This window comes from Dermacentor silvarum, chromosome 9 (assembly GCF_013339745.2).
Source record: "Dermacentor silvarum isolate Dsil-2018 chromosome 9, BIME_Dsil_1.4, whole genome shotgun sequence".
Classification (NCBI taxonomy): domain Eukaryota; kingdom Metazoa; phylum Arthropoda; class Arachnida; order Ixodida; family Ixodidae; genus Dermacentor; species Dermacentor silvarum.
The window spans coordinates 165,779,687-165,794,860 of NC_051162.1; the positions used below are offsets into that span (position 1 = coordinate 165,779,687).

At 45.8% G+C, this 15,174-nt stretch overlaps 1 protein-coding gene across 1 annotated transcript in view; it reads right to left on the bottom strand.

Moving 5' to 3' along the window:
• LOC119464625 (BTB/POZ domain-containing protein KCTD20-like) overlaps positions 1-15,174 on the bottom strand; it is a 161,806-nt gene that overhangs the window by 45,179 nt on the left and 101,453 nt on the right. Inside the window, 1 exon segment of the mRNA XM_049656204.1 lies at positions 3,554-3,577. Coding sequence (XP_049512161.1) covers positions 3,554-3,577 — 24 coding nt within the window.

Genomic DNA, 15,174 nt, shown 5'->3' on the forward strand with positions numbered 1-15,174 from the left:
TAGCCTGTTCTGCCTTTATCGCTTTTATTTATTATTTTTTTTTTTGATGCAGATAGTACATTTAGTAAGGAAGCGGAAAGCCAGCGCCGGAGGAAGCAGGGGGGGGGGGGGGGGGGGGGGCACTTCTCTGCCAACAACCGCGCTCGTCGCTCGTCCGCACAGTCTCTTATCTCTCCCACGCGCAAGCAAGGAAGCGGTAAGCCAGCGCCGGAGGGAGCGGGGGGGGGGGGGGGGGGGCGCACTTCTACGCTGCCAACAACCGCGATCGTCGCTCGCTCGCACCGTCTCTTATCTCCACACGGCTCTGACCTTTATATGCTCAGTTTCCGTTGAAGCGATAGACCGCACGTACGTTCGCCGCTGCGGCGTATCCGCTTGCTGCCAGAGTTTTGACGGTCGTTGTCTGCAGTCATTCAGTGTGAGCTATTCATGTTTGTTTGTGCGCGCTCACACCACGCTTGTTCATTCAGTTAGTAATAGTCGGGCCACATTTTCCAACGCACGCTACACACGCAATGCTGCCCGGATCGGCAGTGCAGCGCTACAGATGTGTCCCTTCGCACGCGCTGCCCACTTTTCTGACGTCGTTACAGCAAAGGACATTTGCGTGTTCTCGGGAATAGGAGAGTACGGCCGTAGAGACAGAGAAAGTGAAAGAGAGAGAGAGAGAAAAACACTAATTTCAAGTTGGCCTACCCCTACTTCCCCATGCATTTACTATAGAGGCCTATGTATCCCCCTATTGGTATTTTCCGTGATCAATTTTTTTTTAAATTGTTCCTTATCGCTTATAAGCTACGGATAATCATCTACATTTACACTATCGTGACGAATAAATGTCGTAACTTTTGGAAATTACGGATGCTTCTGCAAATGCAAGGCATTCAACTTTTCGAGTGACGGTGCCGCGGGGTGCTCGCCAAAGAATGCTTACGCAATAAGAACGTTATTTCGACGACTCTTATAGTCCGAATCACCGGTAGCGCTCGCGTCGTTCCCAGCTAGCGGCGGAGCCTCGCCGGCCCCTTTCGTGGGGTTCAAGTGCGCCATGAGGAATGGCCATAGGGTGTCCCAGAGTTCCGGGGGTGGAGCGGACCGATACACGTCGATCGACGGGGAGGTGTGACAGCCAGGTTGCCGCTTAACAGATCTGTGCGCTTCATTATGGACTGGTGTATTGAAATTGAGTGCTCGGTTGTACAGTGTTACATTTCGTTTCACTTATTTCTGAAAGCGGCCAAGGACAGCGCTACGCCTCAAGAGGAAGCTTTAGGTCGCGTACTCCTCTCTATATAAATGTAAAAGGAGAATTCGTTTTTCTCGGCAACAACTGCACCAAATTTGACGAGGTTTGCTGCATTGAAAAGAAAAAAAGAAACTTAAAATCTAGTGACTGTTGGTTTCGAATTTTTCATTTAGGTCATCAATTTTTTATAAACAAAAATGTGCAAATATGGAACATTTTCCGAAAACGAAACTATCCATTTTACAACTCTACAACTCAGCAATGAAAAATTATATCACAATTTTGTGAATTGCATCTAATAGTACATCTAAAGCGGGAAAAATACATTCCACACGAATCTAAAAATATATATATAGTGATATGAAAATACAGCTTTTGCAGAACCCTCGGACACAACGTAAGGAATTCACGTATGATATAAATTGATATATCGAATTTGTCCGCTGTGAATGTTGCAATGGATGCCGTTAACAGAACCGCGATAACTGCTCTTGATGCAAAGCTATCAATTTGTAAACGTCGTGCCTCTAATTTTTTTCGAACTTTCGAATATTTGAAAATTTGTTAAAAAAATTTAGACCCTAAATCTAAATTCCACTTCCAACAGTCACTAGAATTTAGCTTTCCCTCTGAAATGCAACAAATGTAACTAAAATCGGTCCAGCTGGGGTTAGCTCAGAAAAGCGTTTCCGCGTTTTACATGTATTTGAATAGGCCGCGTAGGAGTTGGGCCCCAGCTAAAGCTTCCTCTTAATAGTGGTGCACCTGTGTTACAAAACGAACAGAAGAAAACCTGGAAGAACAGTGGTACAAGATGCAAGAAAACAAATTGAATTAAATCAAACACACAAGTCAGATAAAGAGCAAATACAGGGGCTGAAAATATCAAGGTAATAACGCAAGGTTGCTTGTTGTGCTACAAGGCGTGTCATAGCGTTTAGAAGTGCAAGCTGAATTCACGTAGAAAATGCTGGGATTACGCAAGTTTAGGCGAGGCGCGCAGAACCTCACAGCCGACAGTTACCACGGACGGGAAAAGTGGTTGTGAATTAGTTTATAGAAGAATATGTAATGACGATATTTTCGCCTTATTTCACGAGGTCTAACATTAAACACGCGCAGTACACATGCTCATAGGCATAAAATACGCGGCGTAGCAGAAATCAATCGTACAGGATACGAACGAAACGTCGCTGAACACATTCAATTTTAGCCATCATTGGTCAAATTAATACAATTCCATACAAGAGAGCTTGCAAACAATTAGGTGCGAACAGAAGAACAATACAAGAGAGCAACGCAGCTGACATTCGTAAACTTCTTTGTCATTCCTGATATGAGACCTAAGTTCCTGTAGGATGCATTGACAATGCTAGAAAAATGTTCTTCGATAGTTAGTCGGGAGTCAATCAATATTCCCAAGTCGCGCGTACAACTCGCTCTTTTCAAAGGAATGTTATCAAGTGAGTATTCATATGATAAAGCGGACAGTTTGCGACTAAAAGAAACAAGTGTATTAGTTGGATTAATACGCAAAAGTAGGAAGCACACCACTCCGCACACAGAATTCACATCTTCCTGTAATAATTTACAATCCTGTGCCGATTACATTTCACGGTAAGAATTAATATCGTTAGCGTAAAAAAAGGAGACGCGAATGACGCAAACATTCTTCAAGATTATTCACAAAGATATCGAAAAGTAATGGGCCTAAGATAGACCGTTGCGAAACACCGGAAGTTGATTCATTAGGCAAATATTACTTTGCAGTAACGCGAACGTAATTTAACTGAGAGGACAGGTAGTCTTTAATCAGCGTGCACAGACTGGAACTAACGCCGTAACTCAAGAGTTTATGGACAAGAAGGTCATGAGAAACAACATCAAATTATTTTGGCAGATCGAAGTATACCATGTCTAACTGTCTCCGGTTGGCAACAGCGGGTTCCGCAGTACCAAGAAAAGAAACAATGTTTGTTTCCATAAACCCACCATCAACAAAATCATGTTGGCATATATAAATGTTATGCTTAAAGAAACACGACATATGTGTAAACATAGCTATTTGAAACACTTTTGCAAACGAAGACAAGAGGGACACGGGGCGATAATTTCTGATGTCGCTCATGCTGCCACTTTTACGAATTGGCACAACTATTGCATTCTTCGAACAAGAAGGAAACGCACTCATACGCAAAGCAAGAATAAATATGCGCGTAAGGGGAAGAACAAAAATAGAAGCGCAGCCTATGATAACAAAACTTGACATTCGGTCGAATGCAAGAGAATGCTTCAGTTTCAACTTACCTACGGAAGCCGTGACATAACGTTCTGAAAAATATGAAATGTTCAAATGGTCACTGGAACTATACAGCCGGTCGCCAGAGCTACATGAGCATGCGCAGTATTCAAGAAAACCGGGGGGGAAATGTTCAGCGAAAGCATTGGCGACACTGCGACGCAGCGTCTGAGAATGTCACGAGAAGGATGATAAATTTATGACATTAATCTCAGCCTGCTCAGAACTGCAATCTTTTGCATCATAGGTTAAGAAACGTTCACGATCGCATTTTACGCGCTCTTCGACAAACTTAACGTATGTATCACTGTCTCTACGCATTACGCTTTTCCCCTGGCTTCGCGAGTTAAATTTTTCGTACCACCTCGACGATTATGCTTTCTTGAACCTTCCTGGGGTACTTTAGCTTTTTGACGAAGTAAACCGCGTAATTAGAAAACCACGAAGGATGAAACACTTTGCAGGGAATGAAGGCTTCCAAAGCACGTTTTACATTATCAGTAAGCATGATAACTGCTTTGTCGATATCTGTGGCGCGATACAATTCATACCGACGGGCAGTTCGACTGTTCACGCTTGATTTGGCATTGCACGCACCACTGCTGGAAGTATACATTATTTAAGAAGAGTTCAGTACAATTGCTGTTATCAGTGACCAAACACACCAGTAATGTGGCATGCGCTTCAACACAAGCACTTGTCGCGGCCCACTAGAACTCCTTAGCACACCAACGATGCAATAGTCAACGAAATAGAACAAAAGGTGCGCATGCTTCCAGCTAAAGTAAAGGACTGCACGGTTAGTGGTGTACACACAAATGCACCGCTTCTTTCGGGCTACCCTGAAACACTGCAGCATATAGGAAAGATTACGCAGGCAGCTCGTCGGATTACCCGTGCAAGGTACCCTCCCGATACCGATGGCTAAATGCCTTCGAAGCGACGCCGCTCCAAATTGCAGCTACAAGTTTTCTCATAGAAGTTTCTTGAGGAGAACTTTTTTGTCATCCCTTTCATATCCGTCATATTCGAGCTCGACTATATATATATATATATATATATATATATATATATAATAAAGGACTCTGGCACTAAGCAGGGTGTGGTGGTGTGTGCGCCTGTACTTCGGAGGCAACAACATGCAACACTGTACAGCGGACACGCAGACGACGTCCGCATTTCAAAGATACTCTTGAGAGACGACGGCGCGGTCGGTGTCTGTCACGAGGACCTCTTGGCGTCGCAGTAAATGAGTTCAGAGACATCCCTGAAGTCTGGAAGCATCTTCATTTTTGTTTCTTATCCCCCCCCCCCCCCCTCCCAACAGTTCCGAATCCATAACTCGGGAGTGTTTGTCCGAACCCCAGCCGCATCTCTCTACTCGAGGCAGGGGGAAAAAATAATGACGGCTGCACACACACACAGTGAAAACGATAAACGACACAAAAACAGTACCGAAGAAACGAGACCATCAAAAAGGGACGGAGGAGGGGTGAGGGAGAAAGCGGAGATTGAAGACAAAGGGCAGTAGTAGGGAGAGAGAGATGCTGAGCAGGAAAGCCAAAGCCGCCGGACAGCGCGGCGACGCCTGAGCGGACAATCCAATCTCGGCCCGTCGCGACCAACTGCAGCTGCGCGCGCGCCAAGGCCGCCGCCGACGCCGTCGATGTCGCCGGCGGCGCAGTCGACATCGTCGCTCAGCTAGTACACGCGCGGAATCGCGCACCCACAACCGCAGACGGAATGAGAGGGAGGGTGTAACAAAATATAGCAGGCCATTACGCGCCGGCCTTTGAATGAGCGGATACACGCGAAACCTGCATTGAACGTCACTGCACAGAATGTTTTCTTTTTCTTGCTCTATTATTATTATTATTATTATTATTATTATTATTATTATTATTATTATTATTATTATTATTATAGTATTTCTAAGCCATAGTAACGCACAGTCGTATAGAGGGTGTTTCATTTAACTTGAGCCGAACTTTAAAAACATGGAAATGCCACGTAGCTGGGCAGAACCAAGGTAATGTTGCTAACAATTGCTTGGAGATACTCAGAATTATTTTTTGCATTCCGCCTGATTACATAATTTGTCCTAATTAATTAATCGAATTCTCAATTATTACATGAAAGGTGTCAAAGAGCAAAATTGTAGAGCAACATGAAAACCTCCCGATACGGCTTTCCGGTGCTCAATACGTGCTACATAAAAGTGTTTTTCCGAGCGTGAAAGAAGCCCGCGAATACGCGCGACTGGCCGCTCGAGGCACCTTGCGCGTATTCGCGGGCTTCTTTCACGCTCGGAAAAACACTTTTATGTAGCACGTATTGAGCACCGGAAAGCCGTATCGGGAGGTTTTCATGTTGCTCTACAATTTTGCTCTTTGACACCTTTCATGTAATAATTGAGAATTCGATTAATTAATTAGGACAAATTATGTAATCAGGCGGAATGCAAAAAATAATTCTGAGTATCTACAAGCGACGGCAAACGACATTATCCTGGTTCTCTGGAGCTACGTGGCATTTGCATAATTTTAAACTTTGGCTCAAGTTAAGTGAAACACCCTGTGTACCTGCCGATTGTCCAGCCTCTAACGCAAGTAGTATTGTAAATGCGGCCTGGATATGCAACATTGACACGAACACATGAAATATTGGTTATTATTATTATTTAAGGCTGAATGGTGCAGTAAAGCCACACTAAACGGCGACTCGAATAACATTAAACAGGCCCTTTCAAAACTTCGTGTACATCCATTTGGCGGGAAAACGTTCATTCTTAGACAAAATAAATGCCAAGCTCATATAATATTTAATTATGTTAGGGACGAATGCACCTTCTACTGCAAGAAATAAAGGTTAACAATATTGCTTATTATCCCCAAAAGTGAAATATGATCTATTTGCTGGGCTCCATATGCTTTGCAGTGTTAAGGTACTAACACATATCTAACTGAAAGAAAAAAGAAAATTCAAAGTACAGCACGGGCTCGTGGTCAATGTAATGCTCGCGCCACAACAGAAGATATATACTGTATATAGGTCTCCGCGCAGTCACTAAAAGCTCGCAGTAAAAGGGGCATCGCTGAAATGACTCCGCGCAAGACTCGCCTGCCATCGACTGCGAATATCGATCGTGAGAACCACAAAAGCAGTAGGGGAAAAAAAGAAAAAAAAAAGGGCCTCGTAGTATAAGCGCATGCCCCGAGGACTTCCCCGACTCGTCGGCGCTGCCCCTTGCAAATGACAAACTACGCGGGGCAGACAGCGACAGACTTCGTTGTTGTTGTTACAGCCCTCTGCCGCAAAACTTTCACGGTCGGCAGCACACGTTCATATACACATACATCTGTTGGGCCTCGTTAACGAGCCTCACCGTGTATATATATACAGGCGTGGTTATACCGCGAGTAGGAGGCAGCGCGCGGGAGAACAGTACGTCACAGCCTGCACGGTTCGGGCGGCCCTTCCGTGCATGCCTATATATGAACAAGTGCATGGCGACTCGTGGTAGCGATCCGACCGCATTCCAAAAGTTTCGTGCCTATACAACGCAGTTTTGTCCCTCTTTTGTGACGGGAAGAGCGCAATAAAACAACCACTCGGCTGCGGCGGTTCCACACGTCACAGAGCTTTAGCTTGTCCGCAAAATTTCTTACAGTTTGCGATTTACCGGAGAGGTGATGTTCGGCAGCAACAACAAGGGGTCGTGGCTATACATCTCGTGACGCTTCGTCTGAGCCCAATGCCTTCGACACGTTTTCGTGTAAACGAGCGTTTGTGTAAACAAAAATAATAATACAAAAAAACACATCCGAGGACACCTAAGGACTTCTTACGAGTTGTGAATGCGAAAGCATTAATGTCCAATTGCGAAAGCATTAATGACCAGGTGGCGCCTCCACCGCGACTGCTCGCGTTCAAGTCTCCAGTATAACCTCTTTTCATATATATATATATATATATATATATATATAGTATGTATGTATGTATGTATGTATGTATGTATGTATGTATGTATGTGTGTGTATGTGCGTGTGTGTGTGTGTGTGTGCGTGTGTGTGTGTGTGTGTGTGTGTGTGTGTGTGTGTGTGTGTGTGTGTGTGTGTGCGTGTGTGTGTGTGTGTGATAGTTTTACATTGTCCGTAAAAGTACCCCCCCCCCCCCCCCCGGAGGAAACACCCGTCGATGATTGCCGAACAGAGGTACCAATGAAAACTTCATTGTAATTCTCTCTCGCCACCTGCGTCGAGCACAGCGCCTCTATAGGCGCTGCTTTGGCTAAAAAAATAATTCTGCAGGGTTTTCCGTGCAAAACCAGGATGTGATTACGAGGCAAGTCGTAGTGGCCGGGGTACTCCGGATCAATTTAGACCACCTGAGGGTTCTTCACAGTGCGCCCAACGCACGGCATATATACACAGGCGTTTTGGCATTTCGACCCCACTGAAATGCGACCGCCGAGGCCGGCAAGTGATCCCGCGATCTTGCGTTCTCCAGCGCAATGCCATATATACTACTATATAGGCACCCTGCAATGCAGTTTGGCTGTACATGTCGCGCCACCTAGCAGCGGCGGTGAGCACCCGCGAGTAGGCCCTCACTGCCATTTCACCTTGGTCCGTACTGCGCTCAGGCGCGCCTAAAAGCTTCCTTTTCCAATTTTTCAATGGATTCACCGCGACCACTCGGCAGCTCCTCCGTAAGAAGTGTGAACAAAAAGAACATGCGCATATACTGCTGTTTTAGGTATTTTGACAACCGTGAAGGGGATGTCGGCATCAAATTGTGCCGCTTCCCTTCAAGACTGTGGGGAGAAACCCGGCGGCTGAAGGTGGATCGTCGCGGTTCGGCCCGTCAAGAGTCGCTCTTGCGAATTTCTGATGAACTAAGACGCAAACGCAAACTTAAAAAAAGGATAAAAAGAAAAAAAAAAACACAAGGCAGCATCCGTGAAAACGCACAATAAAGCGACAACTGCATAAACACGCGTGATCTGATTCCCGCTCTTGTAAATTGGTTTGGATAATTGTTGAGCTATTCTCGCTCCGAAACAAATGCGCAGTCGTTGTTATGTGTCAAATCTAGCTTCGTAAGCACTCCGCGTTGGGCCTTTGTACGCACTGTAGTTCTTGTTGTGCATTAATAAGTTAACGTGCAGCTCCTTTCTGCGCCTGGATCAAGACGCGACTGCTGAAAACGGGCTCATTCATGCCGATGCTCTCTCGCGTTTAGAACAGAACTAAGGCTGGAGTGCACCGCAGCACACATCGAGTATTCGCAAATTAGCACTTCTCTCGCGCACGCTAGCACACATATTTATTCAGTCTTGGTGTTGAGTGTCAGCTGATTGCTCTCTGTTATGTTTCAGCAGTGATGACCTCTCACACTGGAGCGCGAATGACAACACCAGACTATGTTCGAGGTACTTTGTCAAGGGAGAAAAAAGCTCCATAATCATTCAAGTGACCTTCCAACTCGCCAAAACCTCGACAAATGTGATGAACAAGGCACACTCGAAGTATACTGAAGCTACAAATGATAGTTGAAAAACGTTTACGGCCGTACTTGCCCACTTAAGCGGAATAAATTATTTATTTGTTAACTTACTTTGAGTTCGACGTCGTGAACGTGCTTTATTTGGTGTGACAAGAACTTTGCTGCGATGTCCGTCCGGTTTACTTTTTTGACACGATATATATGGTTGTTGTCGTAAAGTTGACGTCCTTTGTCGAGTGTCGGTGGTCGAAAATGGGCCTCAATGTTTTCAATTGCCTTAAAAACCACAGTTTTGAACGCCCGACTTGTTTCAAACGAGCGCCGCAGAAGCATGCCTTCGTAGAAGTGGCCGCCTCGGTGTTTCGCGGAACTGACACGGCGGCGCTGATGGCTGAGCCGATCGCTGCGCCGCCTGACCATTGAAGGGAGCCTATAGGCCACCATGGCGCGTCGTTTCGCGCAGTTTCTCACATTTGTAGCACGGATGTGTAGAAGCTTTACCCAAATGGCGCATGTTGGCACATGCGTTTAACAATCGCAGCTGGTTTAAACACGGCCGCGTTCGGATGGGGTTGGAATGCGAGAACAATCGTGTGCCGTTAATTGGACACGCGTGTACGTTATAATGTCCAGAATATCACCCCTGCATGCACACATATAGCGGTAATATCTTGCAACGATGCGTTTCATTTTTTTTAATTCCTTCAGCCCTTTGTCAATGGTTCGAACTCCGCCCTTACCACCGCGGGATTGGCAGTATATACGCCGCCACAGAGGAGAACGGAAGATGAGATGAATCGTTACAAAGTACGGCCCTTAGAATTATTAGACTGATTAGGTATTCGGTCCACAAGCGAAATCGGTTGCTAGTTGCTCATCCGATGTTCACAGAACATGTTATTGGCGCGGCCGAAACGATCGACACACAGAGGGAGGAGGCCTGAGAAAATAACAATCATGTCGATCCAACGCACATCTTGAAATACGTGTGAAGCGCTTAATCAAATGCTATAAATGTGTACGTTTCGTTAACCCTCCCTCACTGCAGTTGCCTTTTTTTTTTTTTTGCTTTTTTCCCTTACTTTTTTTTTGCGTACAACTTTCGGATCGCCACGTTTCCAAAACTCGTGTTCCAAGGCATTTATAGTATCACAAGTTTCCCGCGGGCGACGTGCGTCACTAGAGAAGAGTAGGAGGACGAGACGTTATATATCGCATCATATCGGGCATCTCTCTCCTCACTGGCAAACGAGCAAATCTAAGCGTCGCTTACACAAGCCCAGTCTCCTTTGTCTAGTATTTGCTGTACGCTCCCGTTTTCATATTCCCCTGCCACCGTTATACGCGCAGAATGTGCACGTTATATTGGGACCCCTTGCACAACGAGTGAAATACTTGCGATGGTCAGCGTCGTTCTTCTCTGCCTTTGCGTATCGCCCGGATTGCGCAAGAACTTGTACACGCACACTCTGGCAACGCGCTCCATGCATCGAGAGAAAAAGTGACTGCCATCGCCTGGTCACTAGTTTATTGGCCGTGCGTTTTAATGTTTTTCACTAAAACGGACGACCAAAGTAGTGACCAGGCGATGGCAGTCACTCTTTCGTGAAGGAGTGTCAAGAAGCCCGCGAATACACGCAAAATTGCCGCGCGACTGGCCGCTCGAGGCACTTGGGGTGCATTCGCGGGCTTCTTGCACGCTCGGATAAACACTTATATTGCCACATAGTGCGGCACAGCAAATGTAGCCCGTATTCAGCAACAGAAAGCTGTATCGGGAGTTTTTCACGTTGCTCTACACTGTTCTCATTGACACTTTTAATCTAATTATAATAATTGACACGTTCATTAATTAATCAAGGCTATCTAATTTGGCGGAATACAAGAAATAATCTGAGTGTCTGCAAGCGACGGCGAACAACATTACTTTGGTTCTATCGTGGCATTTGCATATTTTTAAAGTTTGGCTCAAGTTATATAACTTAAAGTATGGCACAAGTAATATAAACACCCTTTATATTACTTGTGGACGATAGACCGTTCCTTACCCCATAAAAAAAAAATTAATTTTGGTTTCGTTTAGTGCGTTTTTAGCTTGCGCATGAACTTCCTCAATGAGATATTAAACTTCGCATTTGTCTTCTGTCATTATTATAACTTCTCTGTGCCTTGTCATTGGTCTTCTATTACGCATTCCTGCTTTGAACCCTGTTTTTACTCTGCTCGTATATTTCTCCCCTACCCTCTAATGTACTACTAAACATTGGGATCATTACAATAAATAAATAAATAAATAAATAAATAAATAAATAAATAAATAAATAAATAAATAAATAAATAAATAAATAAATAAATAAATGCAGCAACCTCGTCTTCGAAGCGTAGTTGAGGATGAAACGAATGTCCGTCGAATTATCGTGCGCATGCGGCCGCCTTAACAAAAGCTAAATACTGACGGGGACTACTACAAGCGCATCTGGGATAAAAAAACAAACAAAAAAAAACAGTAGAAGATTAAGCGAATGCACCCCGGAGCACCAAACTGGCCCCGAAAACAGCGACCGAACGAACATTACGAAAGAGACCACATGGCTGCATCGTTCGGAGACAATGCAGTTCGGCCGAGAGGGCGCGACACCAGAAAAAAACAGCTAATACACAGAATGCCACCGCAGCCCCAACGCCTGCGGCGTTTGGAAACCACCGCGCATAGCCGCCACTCTTTTTCACTCGCAATAAGGTGCGCGACGAGCTGTGCGGGTGCGCGTAACAGCGCGCCCAGATCGCCGCCTCTTCCAACTGCCGAGGCCGACGGGCCAACATCGTTAACGGGGTAACAACAACCACGGTATACGCAACCGTGCGTCCGCAGAAGGGCTTGCGTAGAGAGTCCCACGAAGAAGAAAAAAACAAAAAGAAAATTCGTGCGCAAGATAAACAACCAAACTTGTCGAACCAAAACCGACGATCTAGACGGGACGGGGACGACTGGAGCTATCGGAGTTGTTACGCCACGAAAAGAAGCGCGCGCCGTGCACAGAGAATCCCGTGAAAATGCAAGAATAAACGCATGCATGGCTGATGCTTGGAGACGTGAGAGGAAGCTCTGAGGACCGCGCAAGCCAGCTATGTGCATGACACCGAAAATAAGGGGCGTGACGTTAAATGAATTAATTTCTCAATTTTTACGTGCCAAAACCACGATATAATTGGCGCACGCCCTATAGAGTAGGGGGGGGGGGGGGGTACTCCGGATTACTTCTGACCCCCATGTAGTTCTTTTACGCGCACCTAAATATAAGAACACGAGCAGCTTTCTTTCTTTCTTTCTTTTTTCTTTCACCCCCTTTGAAATGCGGCTGCCGCGGCAGGGATTGAACCCACGACCACGAGATTGGCAGCGCAAGCGCCATAGTCACTAAGCTACGGCGGGGACAAACACTAAATTAGTTTATAGACTAATAAAGTACTCTTTCAAACCACAATTTTCGATAAGTTAGCGGCAAAAAAAAAAGTTGGTTATTAGAAGACGGAATGTACATCAAAGTTGAACTTTTGAATGTCGCGCAGAAACTCCGGCGCCGGTATTTCAGCGTGACGTCATCTCTTTCGAAGTCTGTTTTTTTTTTTTTTTCCGTATTTGGGGCCATTGTTCATCGAGCAAGCGTCTGGAAACTTGGCTAATTCCAGTATTTTCCTAGCATTCTTGCTAACTTCTTTTGAAGCACCGCTCATCATTATACCTGCAGCATGAAACTCTCGGCGCATCAGTAATAATAAGCAGCAAGTCACGCCGCAAGCACCAAGTTTTCGCGCCTGACACTGTTGCCATATCACTCGCCCGTCACTGTCCCAACAACGTACGACTGATCACTTAGGATATGCTTAACGATGTGCAAAAATCGGAATACACGTAAAACTCGCCCCTTGTGTAATACTATTTAAGGACAATAAACTGAACTTTGGCTATTATGGAACAACACGTTACCGATAAGAAGTTAACCGAGACAGAGGAGACGCCCTTGAAACCCGTTCCACGAACCACAGAACTACCGATTTTAATAGCAGACAGCATCCGGTCAAACTTTTACGGTTGATCCAGAAATAAGGTTCCCATCAATGTTACAAATAGACAACACTGTTTGTTCTCATAGCAATGTACATCGTTGGAAAGAAGACACTTTGCTCTATCTTTCGACATAATCGCCATCTTTTTTCTACGCATTTCTGTAAACGCGGTGCTCCTATTTCAGTATCTCAATGTCGTAGAACTCCGCCGCCAACCCGTTGAAGCAGCGTTTCACCTCTTCTTTGACTTCATCGTCGCCCCGGAAGCGTTGGCCACTCAAGTGCTCCATGAACTTGGGGAACAAGTGATAATAGCTAGGCGCGAGGTCCGGACGTACATGTACGATGGGTGGGACATGACAGTCCACCCAAAGTTTGTCAAAAGGTGCATAAATCGCAAAAGCAAAAGCAAGAGGGCTTGACGGGAGACGTGAGGTCGGGCGTTGTCGTGAAGCGGCGTTACACTGGCTGTCAGTCGTCCTCGCCGGCGGTCCTGGATAGCTCGCCTGAGTTTTCTTAGTGTTGCACAATAAATGTCCGAGTTGATTGTTGTCTCAGGTTCCACGAAATCGATCGGCAGTGTCCCCTTACGATCCCAAAACACACTGGCCATTACTTTGCCAGCAGAAGGCGTTTGTTTGAACTTCTTAGCGAATGGTGACCCCGAGTGACGCCATTGTTTGGACTTATGTTTCGTTTCGGGAGTAAAATGAAACACGCCCGTTTCGTCTCCCGTAACAATGGAGTCCAACAATCATTCCTTATCTTCTTGACACTGTCGAAGAAACTGGCGAGCACAGGCAAGGCGTTTCTCCTTGTGTTCTGCTGTCAACAGACGCGGTACCCATCGAGCACAACAATTGTGATACCCAAATTTTTCAGTCAAAGCTCTTTCGACTGTACCGTAAGAACTCCCAGAAATCCGAGTATCCGAGTATCCGGAGTATCAGCAGCAACAAGTTCACGGACGGTGATCCTCCTGTTTTGAAGCACTTTGCGTTCGACCATCTCGATAATCGCCTCCGAAACTGGCGGCCTTGCACTCCGTTCTTCATCGTGGACCTCCTTCCGACCGGCACTAAACTCCCTGCACCATTTTCGGACGTGCTGGACGGACTTGCCGCCATACACCTCTCTCAACTGACGATGAATATCCACGGGTGAAGTCCCTTTGGCGTGAAAAAAGTGAATTACGGAACGAATCTCACACTTGGCAGGAGCAACAATGGGCACCTTCATATCGGACGGCTTCTGAGCCAAGACTGAGCGGCGCAGCGAAGCGCGGCCGGGCGGAATCGAGAGTGGGGGAGCAGCCGCGCACAGCGATGCTGCCGGATGGGACGTCACGCCTCGCACCTTCCCGTGCGGCTGGAGCTGTTTGGGAACCTTATTTCTCGATCAACCCTCGTAGTACATTAAGCATCGACCCGAACATCCTAGAGTTGATATAATATTTCCTGGCTAACCGCATTCAGTATGCGGTAGCTAATATATAGTTGTTCCTCACACCCCGGTGCAGTCAAATCTGGCGTTTCGGAAGTTTCAGTATACATGTCCATTGCTCTTCATAACATATATTAGTGATCTTCCAGATAAATTTAACTCTTCTATCAAGTTATATGCTGACGACTGTGTCCTAAACCATAGAATAGCATAGGAGACACACATTCTATACCACAGAATGCGTGTGTAGAATGTGCGCGCGTGTGTGTGCATGTATAACTAAATAAATAAAAACTAAATAAATAAGTAAATGAACAAGGCCTCTCAAAACAGCTGTAAGCGTACTCTCGAGGGGCCCCGACAACACCACGGAGGTGCCATCAAAACCAACGCGAGCCCTCCCCCCGAGAACAGCTTTTCGAACGGTTCTGGGTGCTCTCGTTCTTCCAAAGCGATATACAGCGTTAGGGCACCCAAAACACACAGCCACACTACACAAGCATCAGCCTAGCCTTCTAGTCAGACTTACTTTTTTTTTTTTGGCGCGAGAACATCGGTTGCTAGCAAAGAAAATTTGGCAGCACAAGTGACCCCCCCACCCCTCCAACAC